Source organism: Tubulanus polymorphus, chromosome 11 (genome assembly GCF_964204645.1).
Source record: "Tubulanus polymorphus chromosome 11, tnTubPoly1.2, whole genome shotgun sequence".
Classification (NCBI taxonomy): domain Eukaryota; kingdom Metazoa; phylum Nemertea; class Palaeonemertea; order Tubulaniformes; family Tubulanidae; genus Tubulanus; species Tubulanus polymorphus.
This window is the reverse complement of record NC_134035.1, coordinates 3,863,345-3,886,964: the sequence shown is the minus strand read 5'-3', so window position 1 is coordinate 3,886,964 and position 23,620 is coordinate 3,863,345. Positions and strand designations below refer to the sequence as shown.

The 23,620-nt window shown below is 42.2% G+C and overlaps 3 protein-coding genes across 3 annotated transcripts in view; 2 read left to right on the top strand and 1 right to left on the bottom strand.

Moving 5' to 3' along the window:
• Positions 1-5,299, bottom strand: part of LOC141912655 (uncharacterized) — a 36,548-nt gene extending 31,249 nt beyond the window's left edge. The window contains exons 1-4 of the mRNA XM_074803980.1: positions 5,182-5,299; positions 4,076-4,155; positions 3,384-3,438; positions 169-288 (exon numbers count right to left, since the gene is read on the bottom strand). Coding sequence (XP_074660081.1) covers positions 169-288; positions 3,384-3,438; positions 4,076-4,129 — 229 coding nt within the window. The 5' untranslated portion in view covers positions 4,130-4,155; positions 5,182-5,299. The remainder of the gene's footprint in view (positions 1-168; positions 289-3,383; positions 3,439-4,075; positions 4,156-5,181) is intronic.
• Positions 5,300-5,427: 128 nt separating this feature from the next.
• LOC141912812 (uncharacterized) lies at positions 5,428-7,810 on the top strand. Its single transcript, XM_074804217.1, has 2 exons — positions 5,428-5,541; positions 5,767-7,810. The coding sequence occupies exon 2, from the start codon at positions 5,812-5,814 to the stop codon at positions 7,597-7,599; it is 1,788 nt and encodes a 595-aa protein (XP_074660318.1). The 5' UTR covers positions 5,428-5,541; positions 5,767-5,811; the 3' UTR covers positions 7,600-7,810.
• Positions 7,811-8,378: 568 nt separating this feature from the next.
• Positions 8,379-23,620, top strand: part of LOC141912459 (suppressor of hairless protein homolog) — a 39,503-nt gene continuing 24,261 nt past the window's right edge. The window contains exons 1-3 of the mRNA XM_074803666.1: positions 8,379-8,446; positions 8,560-8,658; positions 17,149-17,731. Of these exons, the coding sequence (XP_074659767.1) occupies positions 17,209-17,731 (523 nt within the window). The 5' untranslated portion in view covers positions 8,379-8,446; positions 8,560-8,658; positions 17,149-17,208. The remainder of the gene's footprint in view (positions 8,447-8,559; positions 8,659-17,148; positions 17,732-23,620) is intronic.

Genomic DNA, 23,620 nt, shown 5'->3' with positions numbered 1-23,620 from the left:
GAAAAAAAGGCCCAAAAACATTATTTTTCCCCTTTCTCTTTAAAATGCCCACGATAATGATAGAAATTTTTTGAAAATTTATTTTTTCCTGAAAATATCCGTACTCCGGTTAATCGAAACAAGAGACTTTCGTAGACTTGAAAAAAGTTCTCTATCTACGGTCGTTACCTTTATCATCTTTATCGTTGGCGTCGTCGGAATCGGACTCGCTGTCTGTGACGTCGTACGCGTGAGTTTTCTCCCAGTCTTCAAACGACGGCAGCGAATGTCGATAACCTTCGTTTCGACCTATAAAAAAAACACAAATATTATAGCTAAATCAAATCCTACACCTCGTAACACGGTGGCCACTTTCGGCCCATTTACAAATAATCCCTTGAGTTCCCGAATTTATCTCCCAGGAATTTCTGGGGAGATTTTTGAAATTTTCCCCGACGTAAATTACAAAATCTGTTGTCAAACACAAGGGTTGCCATTTTCAGCCCATTTACCAATCCCTTGATTTTTCCATGCAATTAAACAAAATTCCGTGAGTGAATCAGAGAAATTTCTAGGTTCAAAAATGTTAAAATTCATTCATCTTTCTTTGAATCACGTATTGATAAAAAACACACTTGCGTATTTTCTATCACATAGACCTTACAGTAACTTATAAAACTAAACCCTTAGACATTTGAGAGAAATGCTTTACTCGTCATAACAATCTGAGGACTAGTTAGTACCTTAATGTGCTGCTATAAAACCTAGACACCACTACTTATATACCAGTAGCTCTTTAGTTGACGGTCTTAGACCAAAATATTCAATAATCTCATCATTTCCAAATTAAGCTTAACAATTAGACGCGTATATATGATTCATTAAGTTCGGACTTAAGAAACGAACGACGCATCGCGCGCCACGCGACGATATTTCAAATATTCATCGCCGCAGTCATCGCGAAGAATAGATCGCTGCATCATAAGCGGCTTACCTGCTTTGAACAAATCTAATTGCCAGGGCCACATCGCTCATATCGAAATCTATCACGCGAAATTAGATGACAGCTTTCGCAAGATGAAGACGAATAGTGTCGGTTTGGTAACTTTCGTTTTTCGTAAACAAGCGTCGAAATGCGGTTCGACAAATCGAGTGTCCGTATTTCGATCGCGCAAAGACCGTATTTTGAAAATTTACGATCAGGGTCTTCTCGGTGCTGGTGGGAACCGCGAGAAAAACAGGTGACAATGTACGTTATTACAGAGTATGCGAACTCGTCTAATAAAGCCTTAAATTCACACCGTAAAGAACAACAAAAAAAAACCCCAACAAAACCGAGACGCGACTTAATACGACCACTAGATCTTTTCAGCGACTGAACGTAAATCAAGCCGGAGAAATCCAATTAAATTCCGATTTGCGATTCGAAGTGATTTTCGAAGAATATTCGTTCGTCCTAGTCGAGTAAATACGCGGCGAAAAACAGGTTCAACGACGATACGATTACGATAATAATACGTACGCAAATTACGGTAACGAATAATTGAATAATTTAATCGCTCGTTATTTTGACACCCGCGGCAGGCGGTGTCGACGTCGAAAAACGAACTACTCCCCGTTAAAATGAACGTGATAAGAACACTTCTGAAGACTCAAGAGAAAATGCTCGCGCACAGAAAGAAAGAGATCCCGATATATTATAGGTGTTATCACCGTATTAATAGCCTCTAATATATAGGCCTACCCCGATGTCCAGCGAAGTGTAAATAAATATCTAAAACTTCTTTTAACTAAAGACCGCGTATTTCTAAAGAAAGAGCTCTCTTTCTCTTACTTCGGAGAGAGAAAAGCACTTAAAGAACACACCGGTCGTTCGAGGATTAAACGAAATAAATCTTGAACGCGAATAAGTAATTAAACGTCGGGTTTTATTGCCGGCGCCGTAACGTAGGTTCGTACGCCGTGTGACAAGATTTAAAATCGATTAAATTCAAAACAGCGGTAAATCTTAAGTACGCGCTCTTAAGAGATTTTCGCTCCGAAAGAAAGCAATTATGCGGGAGTTCCATAGCTTATAGGGCTATTAGTCAAGCACGCCGTAATAGGGAGATATACATATATATACATACATATATCTACACAGTCTTTGTCGATGTGTTTTATTGTTTAGGCTCTAAGACACCTATAATATGTTATTCCGATTAAGTTCACGAAATCTCCTATGAAAAGTAAATAGATTTTCAACCGTAAAAAAAACGTAAACAGGTATTTAGTACCGCGGCGTAACGGATAATCACTGAATCGAAAAATATAGATATTTCACGTTCGTGGTAAAAGACTCGGTCGCGTGGTTTTTTGTATCGCGATTGTCGATATTGCGACGGAAAGTTCGCGGAAATGATGGACCGAAAAGCTGAAAATTAAAACCGATCCATACAATGAGCACGAGGGAAAGTCTGGGAAAGTTATATCACGACCATAGGCCTATATTAATCTTTTAGATTTGTGTACAGTGGGTTTTCAAAGGTATTACCAATTGTCCGAAAACTAATTCCAAGTCACTGATCCCAGAAAATCATTCCCTAAAGTTGAGATTGCGGGAAAGGTGTGCGTAGATTTGTATCAGGGAATCGGGGAAATCGAAAGTCTACGATCCCGAAAATTCTTTCCGATAATTTTTTTCTCGGCGAGTTCGGCGAATGTTCTTTTTCTTTCTCGCGTTCTTTTTTCGGTGACATTGACTACGGATATTCAATGACATACGGTAAAAAAAATACCTGCAAAACGTTGTGTGTCGCGGTAGGTCACGTCGTTTACGTCTATTTTTCAAAATCGAGGGATCAAATGTCTCGTGTTAGTCGCGTTCCTGGCTACGACGACGGCGAGTTAATGAAGAAAGCGAACAAATAAACCGGAATTTTAGATCGAAGCGGATTTGATTTACTCCGTAAACGCGACGCGGATAATGAGTAAATACTTCAAATATATACCCGAGAAAAAAACCCCATTCATTTCTCTCGTGTACGCTCGATAAATCTTATGCTGTCGAAAAACCATTTCTTAAAGAATTCCAAACCTGACGGTTTTACGACATTTCGTTTTTAGCTTTATAACGGGCCCTGTTCAAACGAAAAAGAGTTGAACTCTAAAATCAGTCCGATTCTTTCGTCGATTTGGTATAAAACAAAAAACCCTTCGTTTTTCATGAAAAGTTTGGAAGGATGCTGTTTGAGAGCTGTACACAATATGAACATGTATATAAATATATATATAAATATATATATATATATATATATATATATATATATATATATATATATATATATATATATATATATATATATATATATATATATATATATATATATATATATATATATATATATATTCTTCAGGATACTTACCCGTATAGTATCCATAATGCTGCAAATGTCTACGCATGAAACTTTCGTACGGATTCTAAAAAATAGACATATCGAAATAAGATGTGAAACTGTCGGCAAAGATGACTAGAGAAAAGTGGTCAAACCCGCTTAATTCAGAGTTTGATTCAGATTTTGATCTAATTCAGATATCATTCACGGTACACCTAATCAAAGATCTACCGGTAGGTAAAATATGATGACCGGTAGACTGGACCTAGTTCCACAATTCTGAGTTAAAACCAACTATAGCATTAAAACATGGAAAATGAACTGATTTTAACTCTTGAAGAGTTTTAACTCAAACTCACAACCATGAAACCTGGGCCCTGATATTGATCTATGTATTTCGTTAAGGAGCAAAACCCACTGTTGATGATTAAACAATTTAGTTTAGACAGTTTCGAATTTCAGACTATAAACTTCATCATCAGAAAAACTAAAAACTAAAGATTTCCTAAATACATGAACACGAATGAAGGATATGAAAAATATTTTGTTTCTCTGATGACGAGGTTTAGTCAAAACTTCGAAACTATCAGAAAATAAACCGTAATGGCTCGTTAACTGTAATGTTTAATCCGAATCGACGATGAACCTGATGAATTTTGTCGATTCGAAATGATCCGAATTAAGCGGGTTTTTACCGCATATAAAACACACGTTGGTCGTACCACGTCATAGTTGCCGCTGAGCTGGTTATCTTCGAGGTTATTCTCATTCCACATGGTTCATTCATTTAACGACAACAGTCCTGAATTCAAACAAAAAAAAAAATTCGATTTAGGGCCGTATTTAAACAATTAGTTCGTTCTGGCAATTTAGGCCCCTACATGCTTTATTTATATTTGATATTTATTCTTAGAAAATATATGTCTCATACATCAGGTGATATGAAAATAGCACATACCGGTATTCTGAATAGGGTCTACGCCTGTAGTCTATGTGACAGCTATTAGAATAGGTTTAAGATCAAAAGGTTAGGCCTAGGTTTAAAGCGTTTATTTACTATCTTTCACACACTAATCTGCCTCAGTCGCTTATCCTACTCTTATCTTCCCTTACCCTAACGCTAATAACCTGTCATGATTAATACAGGATTGTAAAAAAAGTAATAGGCAGATCCAGGGAGGGTGCGGGGGTATCCCGCATTTTTTTGGCCAAGGGACCTTGGAATCTTCTCCTAAAAATCATAGAAGGTTTTCAACCCATTCCCCATTTCATTCCCAATTTCAACCAAGAAAGTGCTCGGAATCCATCTAAATTAATCAAATTTTTCAAAATTTTCTAGGGGCCCCCAGACCCCCCTAGCAAGGAGGCTTCGTGCCCACTTTTGCGCTAAGAAATATGTGTAAGTATAGTGACCCTAAATCCAATGTTTCCAAAAACCTGCATCCACCCCTGATGAAGCCCTATACTATAGTTAGTAGAGTAGTAGAGAAAAGGAAGAGATCACCATCAGTATTAGTCTAGTAACTAAATTTTAGCCATCGTTCCACAAACAAACACTGGTATTCCGACTAATATTAGTACATCACTATAAGTTTTGAAAATGAAAGGGTTATATTCGGGGAAACCTTGTTGGTATGCGAAGTATTTAGGCCAAGTCGTATGAATAATCAAAGACCTGAAAATGATATTGACAGGGTTCATCGGGTGCAGCACAGTAGATGACAACAAAGTTACATTGATATTTAACTTTAAAGATTTTGACAGTTGACACTTTTTTTGATTTTGAGACGAGAAAACGGCGCCCTCCAAGCCCTCAACCTACACCTACCATTTAATGAATTCCTCTCGAGTTTCGCGTTGTTCCCGTTTCTAGATCATCGAGTTCGGTAGCGATTTTCCATTCAGATACCGTAATAAACGAAGGACAAACCCGCAATGTTTACAATTTGATCGGCCCCATTCATGAGCCAGCCGCTTGGAGAATTCACCAGCTCCCGAGATTAAGAGCCAGCCGCTCGGTTCGCGGATGCCGTAAATCGGGGAAGCAAAGTCAAATCAATTGAATTTTATTGGCTTACGCTGTTAATATCGTAAACTGTTTTGACTCTTCAAAGACGCCAGGACCTCGAAAAATGCATCGCACATCCATTGGATCTCTTTAATTAACTCCCCGAAGAGGAGTAAGTAGGTAAGACATATGTCCAATTCGTTATTTAGCGTTTTAATAGATCAAACTTGATAAAATCAATACAATTCAATTTCGAATTTATTGTGCAGTTTAATTTCGCTCGTTGGTGATCGATGTTTGAGATTCCACTTTTACCAGCCGTATGTTTTTATACGATTTATTCACATCTCTTATATGCAAATGTTGTAATTATCTCATTTTTCTTTTATTCCTTTTGTAAAAAAGACGTTACGTAGTCGTGGAAAAAGGGTTAAATAGGCCTAAGTGAAAATGTCGGAAGCATCGTCGAACGGCGCTGATAAAACCCGCGGCGCCAAGCTGAACGTCGACCTTCAAACTTTAGAACTCGTTCTGCCGGATTTCCTCGTACAAACGATTCAATTGATCGAATCGGAATCGCGCGTAAGATTCACCTCGAAATCGGTGTCTGGGCTGAACGTGGAAATCTGTAAAACGTCGACGGGCGGCGTGCGATTCGTTATCAACAAAGCGAGATTTCAGGTGATCGACGCCGGATTACGCTGCGTTCTGACTGACGAGTACTCGCTCGAAAACGAGAAACGAATGGCGACGACGCGTGATCGAGATAACCGTGTCGTCCCGATGCGGTCCGAGTCTATAAAACAGACGTCGTCTTCCGCGAAGGATGAGTCGACCGGGACTCTAAAACGTATCACGCGAAAATTCATCGATCGCGGCTCGGCGGGTGATGATACGCCGCGTTTTAGTGAAATCGGGATCGAGAGTTCTGTCGTCGATGTATACCAAAAATCTGCGAAGGAACGCTCAGCCTGCGTAGAACGTGGCCGCGTGCCTGAATTTAGCGAAATCAGGACTGAAAAGTCCGTTGATATTACGCGAAAGTCCGCTACGGATAGTTCGGCCTCAGCGGGCGGCTGCATGCCTGAATGTAGCGATATCGGAGCTGAAAGTTGCGCAAAGGATAGCGTAGCTGGTGCCAGCGTTCCGATGCCTAAAGTTGTGCCGAACGTTGGTGAAAAACGGTTAAGCTTGGTTTTAGACAAGTCTACGGTCGTGACTGAGACGCAGAACGACCGATCAGACAAACGACCGGCGTCTAAGAACGCGGAGAACGACGTCGAAGGATTTCGGTGTAAGATATGCACGAAGGCGTTCGAACGCGAGAAGTTCTTGAAAGCGCACGTCAAACGCGTTCACCCAGAGCGTCGCGTTCGATGCGACCGGTGTTCCGCGGCGTTCAAAACGACGTTTTATTTGAAAGAGCACAAAGAGACCGTTCACGAGAAAAAATACGACCACACGTGCGACACGTGCGGGAAGCGCTTCGCGTCGAAACGCGTTTTGCGACGACATTTGAAATTCCACGACGCGACGAAGAAGGTTTTCGCGTGCGCCGATTGCGGGAAGAGTTTCCACTTGCGTTATAACTTAGATCGTCACGTTAAGCTCGTGCACGGATGCAAGAGGGCCGCTGCGGCGAGCGTCTGCGACGCGTGCGGTAAGAAATTCAGTTCGGAGTCGAATCTGCGCCAGCACGTGCGGCGGATTCATCTGAAGGAATTGCCGTTCGTTTGCGCGACGTGCGGGAAGGGATTCATCCGCCGCAAAGACATTGAAACTCATACTCGGATTCACGAACGATATCGAAGTGCCCCCGGCCCCGCGACGACGAAAACGGCGGCGGGGAATTCGGAAAAAAATACGGTGGCGAAAAAATCGGCGTTTTTCGCGTGCGTCGCGTGTCGCTGCGAGTTCCCGAATCGCGACGATCTCGACGCTCATATACGATCGCGCGTCTGCCGCGACGAGTTCCGTACGACGGACGACGCTCGGATAGCCGCCAGCTCGCTCATCGATCTGAAGACCGCCGTTCAGCCGCCGGTCGAGGACAGCGCCACCAATAAACTGGTCGACGAAGCGCTCGGTCACGCGATTTTGACGTCGGTCGATCTGGAAATCGCCGGTTGTTGCGCGTTGTGCGGTGAAGATACGGGTGACGCGACGCTCATGCAGCATATGCTGAATAAACATAATGATCTGATTATGACGGTCGAACATCTGTTAGGTTCTTCTTGATTTAAAGGCATTTAGTTTTTTGAAAAAATCTGTGATATAGCGATAAAACATTAAAAAGCCGACAATTGTAAATTGACTCAATTGGTTACCAGAAAAATTAAGTTATATTATAAATTGTTTACGAAAATCCTTGTGGTCATAATTTCGTGAATTGCGCCCAGTTCAAGGTCGTCTGAGATTATGTGAAAGGCTTATTTATAGTAGAAATACAAGTGGGAAATAAATGTTGAAATTGTATATGAAATTTTAGTTCTGTTTGTTTTGGTTTTTTCATCAGGTTAAACCCAGTGACAGGAGAGACCGCTCTGGCTGCTTATAACCTTTCAGAGAACCTGTCTGTGGTTTAGTTTCATGATCGGATATTTTCACAAACCTCGGTATAAGCCCATCCAATTATTTTTTCTTTCCTATAGCGCATTCTCCCATTTTTGGTAGAGCCTTCAGGCTTGGGGAAGTTCTTTTAATTCTGTAGGACAAGTGAACATTATAGCGACATTTATCAAAATCTAGTATATATTCATAGATAAATTTATCATTATTAGGCAACAAACGAAGTAATTAAACTGTCCCGCAATCTGAATTAGTTCTCAAATCCGCCGTTAATGATATATATAGGGGTAGCACGCGACCGCCAAAGGGGTAGTATTATTACTGTGGCACGTGAGCAATATTCTGCCATAATCGCGGGATTCGAACATGGTCTCGAGTTTGAATAGAATTTAGCCCATGTCGGATCCGATCGAACCCTCACTCCGAATGCGCCATCTTGTGCGGAACTCTGTGTATGAAGTTTGGAATTCTCGACGATTAAAGTTGATTTTCAGCTGGATACATTCTCCGTAAATCGGTAAGCGTTCTCACTAGCAAGCGTCTCGTACAGATCTAGGGCTAGGTGAAAATTGTACCGTGTTTAAGCCGCTGTCATCTTCAATATTCCGGGTTGAATTGGACTATTTTCAGGGCACCTCTCTGAACCTACTGAACTCACTTCCGGGTTCGTCATATACTATTATGATGTTGTTATTGTGATTCTGCAGCCGTCATTGATTCTATTCTGATGTGAGTATAATAACAATAGCTCAATCTTTAGAAAGGTCTTATTGCAGTTTAAGGTTCTTACCGTGGCGTATGTAAGGCGTTAGTTAGGCCTACTTCATGATGACTTGTTGTCAAACTTTGCACTGAGAAGAGTAGAACGCACCTTTCCGCAATAATGTTGCGTTAGACACGTGTCCATACTTAGATAGGTCTTATGCAGTTTATGGCACCTGTCCGCTGTATATGTGTGGCATTAGTTACTTGTCCAAACTTAGAAAGATCTAACTGCATATGAAGTCAACTTGGAGCAAACGCAGTTGTCCCCGATGGTTATGTACCTAACCATAACGCTATTCTTTTGACGCTAGCGCCATACAGTGGGAATGTGACCTAAACTGTAGTTAAGACTGTTAACTTTTTGCTATGGGGGGCTTATGTTCTTTAGCCTAGAGGGTTTATCACGGTGAGGTTTTACACAGGAACGTTAAAGCTTTATTTGCTGGGATTAGAGCCTACCATCAGTGAACTACCTTATCTACTGAGCCATGAAGACCGCACGTGGGCTAGGTTACTGTTAGTGTCTGTGATGGTAATGCATGTTGACGCCGTAGGCCTATCCCTGCCATATCCCTTAACCATAGTACTAAACGCAACTTAACAGCAGCAACGTGACCTTATCTGCAGTTTTGCCCCTAATCCGAACGAGGTTAATACAGTTATAGCATGCGGTATCGGCAAGTGCAAGAGTGTCTGTCTCAGCCAGGCTGGATCCAGAAATATGATATGACACATCCCTATGAACCTCAAAACTGAGTGCCCCCTAAGAGCCTTGGTGTCATGAAATGAAGTATTAGCCAATTTTTCCAAAGACTTCCCAGAAATTGTAATCAAAGCACATACTACTTATAAATCAACTTCTTCGAATTTATGTCATCCTATTTTCACTGTTGTTTTCAAATATCATCTTGTTGGGATGGTTTGAACAAGTGGCGCGTACGTGACTCTGTGATATCAGGTCGTGGGTTCTGTTGAATATGGTATTGTTGCGGGCTGATACACTAGTCCCCATCGTTTCTCTGCACCCAGCAATGAGATACTAGTGCATTAGTGGAACAGTATGGGTGAATGCCTAGAACATTCAACTACGGGATACTGGGTTCAAATCCCCTTACTAGTAGTAGTAGTAGTAGAACGATGACCACACTCAAACGTGGTGAACGGATAATAAGATAAAATCCCACTATTTACAGATTAAAAGAATTTAAAAACCAGAATTTATTTATTAAATCTAAAATATTTAAAAGACACGACGTTTCGATCTCACCCTAGAGATCATCGTCAGGTGTGTTCTTTGTTCACCTGACGATGATCTCTAGGGTGAGATCGAAACGTCGTGTCTTTTAAATAATTTAGATTTAATAAATAAATTCTGGTTTTTAAATTCTTTTAATCTGTAAATAGTGGGATTTTATCTTATTATACAGTAGTGTTGTATCCTCTGCAAAACGGTGCACTAGTGTAGCGGTGTCGACGAGTGGTTTGAGTATTTCGCTGTGTTCAGCAATGTCCCTGGGAAAGATGTTTATCCTCATGATTTTGCATGCAGTGATAAGATACTAGTGCACTCTAGTGGAACGGTGGGGTGCTAAGAATGGCCAGGTCATGGGATCAATACTGAAGCGTCCCCAGGCAAGATGATTATCCTCATCATTTTAAATGCTGCGATAAGATGTTTTTGCACTCATCTAGTGGAATGGCGTGGCTTAGTGCTAAGAACTGCCAGGTCATGGGTTCAGTACTATAGTGTCCCTGGGCTAGGTGCTTATCCTCATTGCCTTTAGTCTTCACCCAGAAACAAATGGGTACGTGAGACCTAATTCCTGAGATCTGAGTATAGTGTAGCTTGGATGCTGAGAGAGATTTAGTAATCAACAGATAGTTATGGATATAGGTTCAGGGGACACCAAACACTGGCTGCAATGCGAATACTTCGTACACCCTGCAAGCGAAATACCTAACCAGATTCCTGATATCTGAGTATTGTAGCTTGGATGTCACTTCTACCCAGGGAGAGATAGTAATTCTGGAGTGATAGGATCATGGATGATAATACCAGCAAGAAAGACACCTGTATTGTATAGGATTCTTGTTCTAATACGATATATAAATATCAACTATTATTTTCCTTTTGATTTTTGTAATTACGCCGCGATTTGTTCATGTTTTGATTATTCAGGCTGGCCACTGAGAGCTGGTAAACCTGGAAAACTCAGGGAATAGAAACATATCTGTTAAAACTGAAAATTTCTCATAGGCCTACAGATATATGATGCTGTGAATTCAGGGAATTACGATAATGCGGTTGACCACACGCTTCTTTATCAATACGTGATTCAATGAAAAATGAACGAATTGTAACATTTTAAACCTTCAGAAAGTTCTCTCTGATTCGCTCATTTGCGTAATCCAGTGGAAAACTGAGGGGATATGTAAATAGGCGGAATGCGACCACTCTTTCTTTTTATAGAGAAAATCGTTTTCGAATTCGTGATTCATCCCGTTTCTATGAGTCCAAATCGATCGACTTTTAGAAGATGGTGTACCTGGTTATTACGTTTCCTCCCGATTAATTGAAATGCACTATTGCGGAAGTGATCCTCGTTAATTGCATCCTGAATCCCTCCGGGGGACCCCGACAGCGGGGACGTTCGTTTATAAAAGCCGGGAAGAGGATTTACATGGGGGGCATTAATTACCCTTTCGATCTAAATCAATTAGGACGCTTTAGACTCGTCGTATTGAATTTGAATTCGCACAATCGGCGATGACCTAACTTCGCGGTTTGATTGTCGGAAGATTGTCGCGCGGAGTCGATCGTCGATTGTCTAACACAGGATGTACGCGTCGTATGATAATCTAATTCTTCTCGGCGATCGTGGGTTTTTAGGGCCGACCACCTCTGATATGTTCACATGCACCGTCTGAAACGTGCTGTGCGAAAAATCTGCTGCATCTTTCAAAGACTTGATTTATACAATGCCAGAGAGTATGTTCTGTCCGTGAAATCCTGTCCGTGTCCAATGTCAGTATCCCACTTTGGCGTCTTAATCAGTGTTTGTTATCCTGGTTTGCGTTGATATGACTTTCTAATCGAGAAAACATAGGAAACAATGAATTTCAACACTCTAATCGAGATATCAGAGAAAGCCTACTGTACCCTCCTACCGGGATACTGCGCTGATCAGCTATCCTGCAGGTAGATCCTCTATTGTCGGTATTCTGCAAGTAGATCCTCTGTCAACGGACTGGTGCTATCACAGTTTGCTTTTGACTTACTGGTAAGTTTCCAATCCACAAAACATAGGAAAGAATCAAACATGATTTTCTAATATGAGGTAAAATCAGAAATTTCTCGTATATTGTCTCGTATATTGTCATTTCTATTTTCCTCCCTCCCGGATGCTGGGATACTGTCGCAATCAAATCACTGCAAGTCTGAAAAATTTTCCACATCTTTTGGAATTTTGGCATTTTCATGGGATTCGTGATGACACCGCCTAATAATTTTTCGCCTAATAACTTTTCCTAATGTAACAGTTTGCCGGATTGCACGTGATGTTTTTGGTTGGGAGAGGACTCGAAGCTTTCAGCGCTCAGTGGCCGCTGGACGAATACTGCTCCTCTGGAATCCTCGCCGTCACGACGACCCTCCGATCTTACCGACTCATCTTCGTCGCGGCGTTCATTGTCATCGCCCGTAACTAGAGCTGCGGTAGACAATCGACGCGCTCCGTAGGGCACCCGCGCGGGTCCATTCAACCCGACGACGCGCAGACACCCTGACAGCCACCTGCTCCTCGTCAATAACAGACGCGTATGAATGAGCTTTTGTTACGAGTGCTCGTCGCCATTCCGTCGATGCGCCAACCTCCCCCCCCCCCAGGAGTTCGTTACTATTACACTGTCAAAATCCTCCGAGGAATTATCCGTAAATATTTTTAAGAGCGTTTGAAACCAGACGAGTCTAAAAATACACTGGATCGTAGTCAAAAAAGCAACGATTGAAATACAGTTTAATCAGGGTCCCTATCATCACTCTTCGATGCCTTTAAAACTGATTCTAAGTGGAAAAAGCTTTTGGATGAGCTTGTTATTCCTAGTTTCGAGCCAAATGCCCCAAACTCCTTTAAAAATCTTCAATTTTGAGAAATAGGGAATTAGCAATTTTTTTTGGACTACACTTAAATTGGTAGTGTTGGTTCCAGGATATTCTTGACCTAATTAGGTGATTACCGAATCAGAAACCGTAAAATTCGAATCTTCAGAATTGTTTCCGGCAAAATTGTGCATCGGTTTGATAAAACGATGCGTCCGTTTCTGATTTATTTCTTTCACAAAATTCTGCGCTATATATTGACTTCATGTGTATCGAAGGTATAAACACAGAAGGCATAAAAACGATGGGGGAAAATCCAAAGTCTTTTTATCAGTTCGATAATGAATGGTATCACACACCAGAGTTCAAGCGTTCAAATAGCAACAAGCAGGTCACAAAACATGGTAAATAATTTTGATAACCTATTTACGAGAGAGAGAGAGAGAGAGAGAGAGAGAAAGACCTATGTCAACACGCGCGGGCCTTGAGAAACATTTTTAAGGATTCTTCCATTAGTTCGCGCTCTATTCCTGGGGGGGGGGTTGAGGGGGTGTTCGATAGCAGATAAAAACCTATTATACAACGATATCAATCTCGAATTGAATCGTTCTCGAATTGAACGATTAAATAGATAAAAGGAGATTAAACACCAGCTCAGGACGAAGTATCTATCTAATCAAATCTGATATTTAATAAGATTGGGGTTAAATAATACGCAATAGAGGCTTAGGTAGATCACGCATAGGATGCTTCAAAGCGGCTTATTCTAAGACTTTACCGGGGGGGGGGGGGGTTATATACGACCTCATCTCGCGCTCTCATCTGCTGCTGGAGGGTGTTTCATCGAAGCACTAGCCGCATGTCTATTGTTATTCGTTTGTCAGATGCAAATGTAGTTTCCCACGGGTCGCCGTGTATACACACACACACACTACTATTCTACTACTAGAAGAGCGCGCCGAGAGCACACAAACGCAGCAGCAGCGGCGGCAAGAGAGAAGAGAGAGAGAACGCACGCTCCTTAGTCTGGTCTTCGCTCTTTATTGGATGGATAGAGACAAGTCTCCTCAATACAACCCGGACCCACACACACGGAAGACCTGAATGCTAGTGTATGTAACGCGTGGGCTGACTGACACTGACATACACGGAACTAGTACATATCCTACGCTTCATTGTTTCGGTCTTCGGGATTTTTTCTTTTTTGTCGAACGAACGCTTTGTACGCCGAGTAGAGAGCATTTCTGATAGTTCGTCGTCCACTTCATTTCGGATAAACGGATTAAGCGTACATAGTATTGCGAGAATCGAGGAGATTTTACGGGACTTTTCTTTCTTTTCGGCGGTGCGTTCGTCGCTCGGCGGGGGAAAGTACGCGCCGCGGCGTATCGTTAATGAATGTGTGAATTTCTCCTAACAGCTCGTTATAATAGTTCGTATACATGTGTGTGTGTTTGTGTGTGAACGCAAGACGACTCTCACGGAATAAAAGAATTCCTGCGTGAATTGTGCGAATTTACGTTTTTACCGGCGGACAAGACTTTGGACGCTGTTCATATTTAGAAATGGCTCCTCTTGCGGCAGTCGGGATTAATCGTAGTCGTTGTTTATAAGGTCTTCTCTAACGCAGCTATATATCGTAAGGAGAGATCTAGGCTAAAGTATCGGCGGCGACTACACGCGTTAAATGGGTCAGTAAACTTCTAGTATTTAGCACGCGCGCAGCATCCATCCTCGACATCATGAATGAACAGCACGTTATGTTGGCGCAGGTAAGTCTCGATCTTGATGGTACGACCTGATGTTGATAGTTCGACCGACTGGGGTTGAAAGAGATGATGACGCGCGATCATCTTCCGATGCCTTGTCGGAAGGCACAGGCATCACTGACAGGGGTTGATTAAATCTTCTTGTAGATGGTTCTACTCTAGGCCTATGCACGAAAAGAGTTTTTGCATATCCAAGTATTACTGTTCTACTTTATAGAAGAGCACCTAAAGTAATTGTTCAACGCTCTTCGTATCGGTTTCACAGTTTTGAACTGATTAGGTGTCCAGTTTTTCACGGTACAGGACTTCGTTCCACGCGTTGTATGATTTAGATGTCAAAATGCAAAATCATTCGGGAGCCAGTGCCACTTTGGAGTTTTCGTCTGTCTGTGATTATTCAGAGATTTCGCTCATCCTGACTAGATCCTGGGGCCGGTTGCAGTCATGGCTTAGACTTGAGACCGATCTAAGGACAACTTAGTTCTATAGACCGGACTTAAGAACTAAGATCACTTTTGGACTTAAGTCTCGACTATAAAACAGAGCTTGGGTTCGAACTTAGTAGTTATCTTATTCGAACGCGGTCGCCTTATCGATCGACGCGGCGAATTCTACGTGCCAGCGTTTCGTAACCCCGAGAATATCCTGAAGGGCTCGTTAGCTGCGCCGTAAATGGGGTGAGGGTCGTTTAGTAATTCGCGAAAACGGGTCAATCGATGTGCCGGGCGAGAGCTCTATGTCATCGTCGTACGTTTACCATTTGTACGTTGTTAAAAATGCGCAGCGCGTGTGTTGAATAAATACCGCACCGGGCGACGACGAGGACCTGTTTCAGGACACTTACAGCTGCCAAGCATCCCTGAAAATATGTATAGTTTTCCATCGCGGATTATACAATGCCCCTTGAGGTTCTGAACGTACGTATGGGTTATTACAACTTAAATGTTTGTCTAATGAGCTATCGTGGGGGGGGGGTTAATAGACTAATAACGATAAGATTTTTTAGCTTATATAGTACGAGTTGAATATTGATCACCATAGGTGCTTATAAAAGGAAAAGTTTTCGATCTGGATTCAAAGGCTGAGACAGATGGAGACTCTCTAATGCTGCGAGGTAGTTCATTACAAAGATTAGGAGCTGAATAGTAAAATGACCTTCCTCTAATGACCTTTTTTGGCGGGGTTTTAGTTAAAACTGAACTTTTCGAGTTAAGGGTAATAGTTCAAGTCGGAGTGAGTTTAAATCCAGTTCACGTTAAATCGCTTTAGAATTAGGTTTGATTATATTGGGCCCTGCGTCCGTCCGTGTAAGAAGCGCGACAGAATTCGTAGGAAATAATTTGAGTAATTTGATATCGCGTATTAGCTAGTTTCCCACGGTTCGGGGGAAGCTCGGTGACATTCCTACAGTCAGCAAGAACACCGACTGTAAACGGCCGGCATTGCGGCATTTACGCGCGCCGCCGCGCTAAGAGAGAGAGCTAGAGAGAGTATAAATGTACATTAATTGCTGTATTTATAGTGATCGACAACTTTCCCACACTAACACCTCGGGTCGGCAGAAAATTACCTTCTACGCTATATACACACACACATACACGCACACACCCAGCCGACCTACTGAGCGTTACGTTAAACGACTTTAGTTGATTCAGTACAATTAATCCGGCACCCAGTTCCACGGGTTCCGCAAGTTCAATTTGATCTGTGGAAATTAAAACTGTCATTATATTCGCGCTCTGTGGTTAATGAGTCCCGTGGGTTGCAATATGTTGTACGGGGCAGGTAATTCAGTCCGCTAGGTTGACCCCTATGCTGTACGGGACAGGTAATAGATTCTTCTAGATTGACCCCTATGCTGTACGGGGCAAGTAATAGATTCTGCTAGGTTGACCCCTATGCTGTACGGGGCAGGTAATAGAGTCCGCTAGGTTGACCCCTATGCTGTACGGGGCAGGTAATAGAGTCCGCTAGGTTGACCCCTATGCTGTACGGGGCAGGTAATAGAGTCCGCTAGGTTGACCCCTATGCTGTACGGGGCAGGTAATAGAGTCCGCTAGGTTGACCCCTATGCTGTGCGGGGGCAGGTAATAGAGTCCGCTAGGTTGACCCCTATGCTGTCAGGCTCAGGTAATTTGATTCCGATAGATTGACCCTTATATGCTGTATGGGTCTGTATGAGTCCCACTGTTTTGAATCCTTCAGCCTAGTATGCGTTGGGTAAACGTATCCCACACTATTTTATCCTGAGTCTGGGGCCAATTGCTCTAAAGTTGGTTCTAGTCAACCAGTGGATAGTTGACAAAGTGACAATTGAAAGTTCATTGTTACTATGGTATTTATTCGCCGGTTTTCTTGAAGCAATTTTAGAGCTACTGACCCCAGGTAATCCAGTTCCACAGGATTATCCTAAACACGCAGTACAGGTTGGTAATCTACCCCATATGCCATATGGGTCAGGTAATCGACTTCCTCGGGGATTACCCCTTGTAACGTACAGCTCAGGTAATCGACTTCGATGAGATTACCCCGAAACGGCTCAGGTAATTATCGTGTATTCAATTATTTTTCGTCGTATTATTTCAGCCGTATTATGGTTACACATTAGGAGCCAGTTTACAGAGAGATGCACCGATCCTCGGACAGATGAACAATCATCATGCGTTCTCATTTAACAACCTACCGAACTGTGCCTCCACCGTCACGGCCACCGTGGCCAACAATGTAACCGCCGCGAAGACGCTCCTCGGTCACCATGGTAACCACCAGATGAGCAGACGGATGACGACCGCGTTTGACAATCCGTTAGATCTGACGAATCGACTTCAGTTGCCGACACCAGGCGGCGGCGTCGATCGTAATCTGAACGGCTACGCGGCGACAACGGCGGGTAAGTCTACAGTGCGGACGACGCTCGCGACGAACAATTTCGAAGACGTCGTCGAGTCCGGTTTGATCGACAGTTTCAATAACGACAACGAACGCAACGCGAATCGACGCCGCGCGAATTACGACGATTACAACGCGGCGGCCGCGTCGACGGGACACGGCTTCGACGGTACACACTATCGAGCGGTCGATCGCGGCGGCGGCAGCGGCAGGACCGAACAGGATGATAACAATACGTCTTCGCAGAATCGAAGAGATTTCTCCAACACGACGGATCACGGTATGATTTCTATATTTTATAAATCTTTAACAGGGACCAGTTCCCTAGTCGAAGACTTAAAACTGAAAATGGTAGTAAAACTTAAGACTGGCCTAAGTTAGATATGGCTTAAGAGCTAAAATGGTATTAGACTGGTCTTAAGTCTAAGCCTTAACTGGGGAAGATTTAAGACCGTTATAAGACCAACTTAGTTCTATATTGCCAATCTAACAACTACTTAAGACCGTCTTAAGATTAAGCATCAGTTTTGGACTAAAGTCATGACTGTGCAACTGGGCCCGGGGTCCCAATGACTCCTTGATTCCTTAAAAACTTCTTCTAAATGGAAAATGCTCTAAAAGGTGCTTGAAACTCCTTTACTTTATACAAAATACCTGAAACTCCTTCAATTTTGAGAAATAGACACTGAAAAATTTTTGTCTAGTTTGTAGTTGTACAGAAAACCAAGCCTAATTTGGTACAGTTAAGGACCAGGATATCTATTAGTACGTTAACCACACTCAAACGTGGTGAACGTTTGGGTCACTGGATATCCATTACCCAATTAGGTGGTTACCAAATAGGAAACCCGAGTTAAGGTAGTTTTTAGGACGAAAAGTTGCTTACAAAACCACTGAATTACCGTTAAACAGTACCAATTTTGTAGGAGTCTGTACTAATTGGGCAATAGTTCATATCTCACTGACTTACTGTATAGAGTTTTCGGAAAAATTCATTAGTCTTGCATTTAGATTTGTGCCATTTTCGAAGTTCGATATTGTTATAGGACTCAACTTTCTTTTCCAACAGCCTTTTTTTAAAATCCCACCATTTAAAATCTTGACTGTATCTGCTAGTATCGAATCAATTATCGAAGGATAATGATTTGACTGTTTATTCATAGATGGCACCATTTACCAATCTATGCACGATTGCTGGTTTTTGTGTGTAGAGTTTAATGACCCGGCCCGTGCGAGTAGTTCGTTTGTTTATCACTAGATGTCTCTGGCATCTGTATGATTGTATTAACTGCTAACTAGCTTATGAAAAGCGTCACCCAAACAAGGCATCGTCGTACATCATAGGTCCCAGTCCCACTGTGAGTTTTAAAGTATTCCGAAAAAAATGGATATAGTTTTATTTACATTAAGCACTTCACGTACAATATTAGACCTTTACAGGTTTGAGTTTGAAGTATCTCACGAAACCAAACCCGATGATCCAGTTCCATGGTTATGGAAATCGTTTTCGAAATGGTCTAACGTTCCCATAGCTTAGACCAGAGCTTTCCAGAAATTTCGCAAAAACTGTCCTAACTTCCATCTGAAGCCCCGGGGCCAGTGGCAAAATCATGAATTTGATGAGTCCAAGAGTGCTTTCAAAACTTAAGATTTGATGTTAGTTGTTAGATTGGCTACGGGGACTAAGATGGTCTAAGGCCAACTCAGATCAATATAATTAATCTAACAACTTAAGATCAGCTTTGAGATTTAGGACCACTTTTGGACTCTAGTCTCGACTATACAACTAGCCCCTGATTCTGAAACAAATACTGAACCCAGTTCCACATTTATCAAATAGGTTTTGAGTTGCAACTCAAGCAAAAAATGAAAGTCTGATGACTGAAGTTTTTTCATTGGCCATAGAACTAAGATTAGCTTCGTATTTATTTGGTTGAGATTAAGACCAGCCTTAAGAGCAAGGCAGTTCCATGGTCTTCTTTCAACTTAAGACCAGTCTTAAGATTTAATTAAGACCACTAAGTCTCTCGACTTGTGGATGCAGGATTTCATTTGGACAGTTTACGGCGAACTTTACAAACTCGTCGGAATATGTTGCGGAGAATATGAAAATGACTTCGAACGGTTGGTTATTCGATATTCGTATCAATTTCTTTTCGTTTCGCGTCGGCATATTTCACGAGGATGCTCGACGCGGAACTGTTCCCCGCGCGATCTGACGCGATTCCCACGGTCAACAAATACAACATCATCATCATCATCATCATCATCGTTGTCATCATCATACATCGATGCTGAAATATTATTCCCCTATTTAAAAGTCGTGCCCAATATAATAAAGGGTTAGTTGTAGTTTCGTAGAAGAAATTGTGCCGCGGCATATGAAGATGAAGGGTTTTAACCCTTTCAGTGCGTCTACACTGCAGTGCGGTGTATAAATCAGTGATAGATTTTGCTAGTACACCGCACTGCGGTGTATTGAGATGTAATTAGTAATTAGTAATCATCTCTCTTGAAAAATGGCAGCACGTGTTAAACATAGTGAAATACTAGTAACTAACGATACACTGCGCCGCGGTGTAGACACACTATAGTATCCCGTTATTCAACACACTAGGGTGGAATTTTTCAGAATTTTCAAATTATCTCCAGCACTATAGGGTATTAATTAGTCAGCACTGAAAGGGTTAAGAAGAAGAAAGTATCTTGGGGAAAAAGCCACGATTTGAGAAAAAGTACGCTTTGAGATGGGACTCGATTCTAAGAGCGATTTTCGAAACCGACCATGAAAATGTCGGGACCAGGCCCGTGCCAGATTTCAACGAAAAATTCCTGGTAAAAGTTAGCTCACCTCGCTTGCCACAGTATCATTTCGATAGTATTTTAGTAGAAAATGAGTGAGTGATTTTTTGAACGCGGTCTGTTAAAAGGCATGGGCCAAATTTTAACGAATTATTCCTTGTGAAAGCTAGCTCACCTCACTTGCCACAGTATCATTTTGATAATATCTTAGTAGATAGTGAATGATTAGTCTGTTTGAAGGCCAAATTTAACTTTGGTCTCATTGAGGCCGGTATGACCCCCACCAAATGCCCCTAGGTGATGGTAGCTTAACTGATGTAAGTGAATGTCCCCTCTAATTACAGTAAGCATGGGCCAAATTCGATGCCAGGTTTTGTCCGGGCCGGTTTGAACCGGGCCAAATCTTCTCCGTGCGTGAGCGCAGCTTTACCGACGTAAGTGTGAATGTCCTCTCTAATTAAGCACGGGTCAAATTTGACTCATCTCTGGTCCGGGGCCGGTTCAAATACGGGCCAAGTTGTTTCTTGGTTGGATCGTGGCTATAATCATCATCGACTAGGACGACGACGCTGTATGCTGCTGCTGCTGCTGCTGCAGGGCTGGTGTATATGAATGCATTAAGATAATGGAATCGCGCGCGCGTGGGAAAATGACCGGCTGTCTTTAACGCGCTATCTATAAAATCCAACTCTCCGGGGCCGACTTTCTGATAAAATTGACGAACGAGACGACACGACTGAGCGTATGCTGTTATCGGTATCTTGTATGCTTATGGCAAGCAAAGCGCGCCGCGTTGTTTTCGTGCTGCGCATATTGACTGATTGAAAATTCATTATGCGGGGACGATGAAATTTTTTTTTCGCTCGCGGGGTCCGGTCTGGTTGGAAAATTGACACGCCCAGATTCAGTTCCTCGGTTCCGAGTTCCGAGTTAGATTCGGTTCTTTATGAGTTCAAACGTTTTAACTCGTTTTAATTGATGTTAACCGGTGAGTTAACTCAGTAACTCGCAACTGTGGAACTAGAAGCATTTCAAAGATATCCTACGGCTCCTTGAATACACTGATTAAAAGTGCTTGAAACTCCTTTAATTTGAGCAAAATGCCCCGAACTCCTTCGTTTTTGAGAATTAGGTAATTAGACATTTTTGTCTTGTTCGTAGTTGTATAGTAGACTGCCAAAATTGGTACAGTTTGGACCAGGATTTTGTCTTTACCAAATTAGGCGCATACTGAATTAGAGTTTAGTGTACTCCCAGGCATGTAGATGACACCAGTTTACGGAGATAAACAGTACAGATTTAGGAGTCCACTGTAATTGGGATATAAAAGTGCTGCAGACACTTCCTAGAAATATTGAAAGTTTCCCCTTGAAAACTCCTTATATCCAGGAATAACTGATCTGTAGGGACCCTGTCTAAACTCCTTATATCCAGGATTGATTGATCCATTCGATCTCAGAAACTTCGTTCCCTAAACCACGTTTCTCGTAAGTAGACATAACGCGGGGAAACGTGTTTCCTTTTCCGCGTTTCCCTCATCGGGGCTTCGAGAAGCAAATCTTACTTTCGGAAGACGTTTTCCGATAAATCGAAAAACGAACAAAGTTCTTATAGTTTTCGAGCGTTTAAATTTAGCATTCTTCGCATTATCGTATTCAAGGCGTTCGCGAAAAGATTTTCGAATAGCCATTTAAACGTTGATAATGATGAACTGTTATTTTCAGAAGTTAATAGCGAAAGTTTACAAAGAAACGTAAGACGTCCCGATATTTTAACAACCTCGTCGCGTACGCTATATTATATATATACATATCGCTTATAAACTGCTAAACGAATTACAATAAACCAACGGGTAATTAACGGCGACGAGTCTTGGGAAAATTCCCGGTTTCCTTGGAGAACGCGAAGCGCGGACCGTGACTTTACGAACGGGCGCGCCGCGTTGCCCGGCTTTACGGGGCCTCGGTCTATCGTCGAACGCTACTGTTGCTCTCGACGTTTCTCACGCTAAATCATTTTCTTGACAGCGACGACATAAATCGCTCGTCGCTCTCTCTCAAAAAAATTTTTTACGCTTTATTTTTTTTTTCTTTCTCGTCCGTATATCTTTATGTAGCCGGCATTCTTAGCTGTTTTACAATTATCCGAAATAACTGGAGTTTGTGGTAATAATAATAACAACAACAACGCGACTTTCTAGCTATTGTCGTTTGAAGAACCTCTTCAGAAGTATTTTCCTGTCTATTTTTGTTGAAATGACGAGAGCCTCGGGGCGTATGTATCTTAATGCGATCGTTTTCGCGGCGTTTTTCAATGCGCTTTAGAATTACGAAGACCTAATTTAGTCCAAATGAACCCCGATATCACGCGCGCTTCAAAAGAGCGAAGTTCGGATTTCGCCCGTGCGATTCTGTGCGTCATCGCCGAGCTACGCGCCGGATCTGACTGACGGATGAATTTAGTCTTATAGGTCATTTGTCGAACTAGAATTGTCAGCGAGTTATGGATGGCTTAATCAGGAGTTCGACTTTCCTTCAACATTAGCCGCGATCACACGAGCATTTTTGGCCCGACCAAAAATGTCGGACCAGGCCTGCCCGAGCCAAATTTTAGCACCAGACGAATGATTGCGTTTGAATTGCAACTGGCACCGGAAATGATCCACTTCGCTTTGTTTGAGCATTGTTTAGTATCGATTGAATGGTTTGCGTGTGAACGCGTTCTCTAATTAGGCACGGGCCAAATTTGGCTCGAGCCACATCATCTACGTGTGATCGCGTCTTTGATGACTTAAAACCCGGCGCTCGGTTTTAATCTTACGACTCGTCTTCAGTTCGAACTTGAGTTTCGAATTGAACTGAAAATCTTTTGTGCGGAAAATAGAACTAGCTACCTTGTTTCTCATTTCTGCTGAACTTAAAAGTTGACCCGGCCAGCCGCCTATCTACCCTGTTCATTATACTATTTTTGTAATCATGTTGAATTTTCCTATTACAGACGCGGCAGTTATAGAAATGAACTGATTACAAATTTCATCGCGGTTTACGAAAAAGTTTGGCGCCGGGTTTCATAGATGCGGAAGCGAAATAGTCCCCGGGATCGATTTGAAATTCGTCAGTTATTACCATGGTTTCTCATTGTTACTAAGGTGGTTGTTACCCAGATTTAGGAGGATTTACCCCGAGGGATAACTCTGATACCAGTCTATGAAACCAGACCCTGGCCGCTTAACCCTTTCAGTGCGTCTACACCGCAGTGCGGTGTATAAATCAGTGATAGATTTTGCTAGTACACCGCACTGCGGTGTATTGGTGTAATTAGTAATTCGTTTTTATCTCTATTGAAAGATGGCAATACATGTCAAACA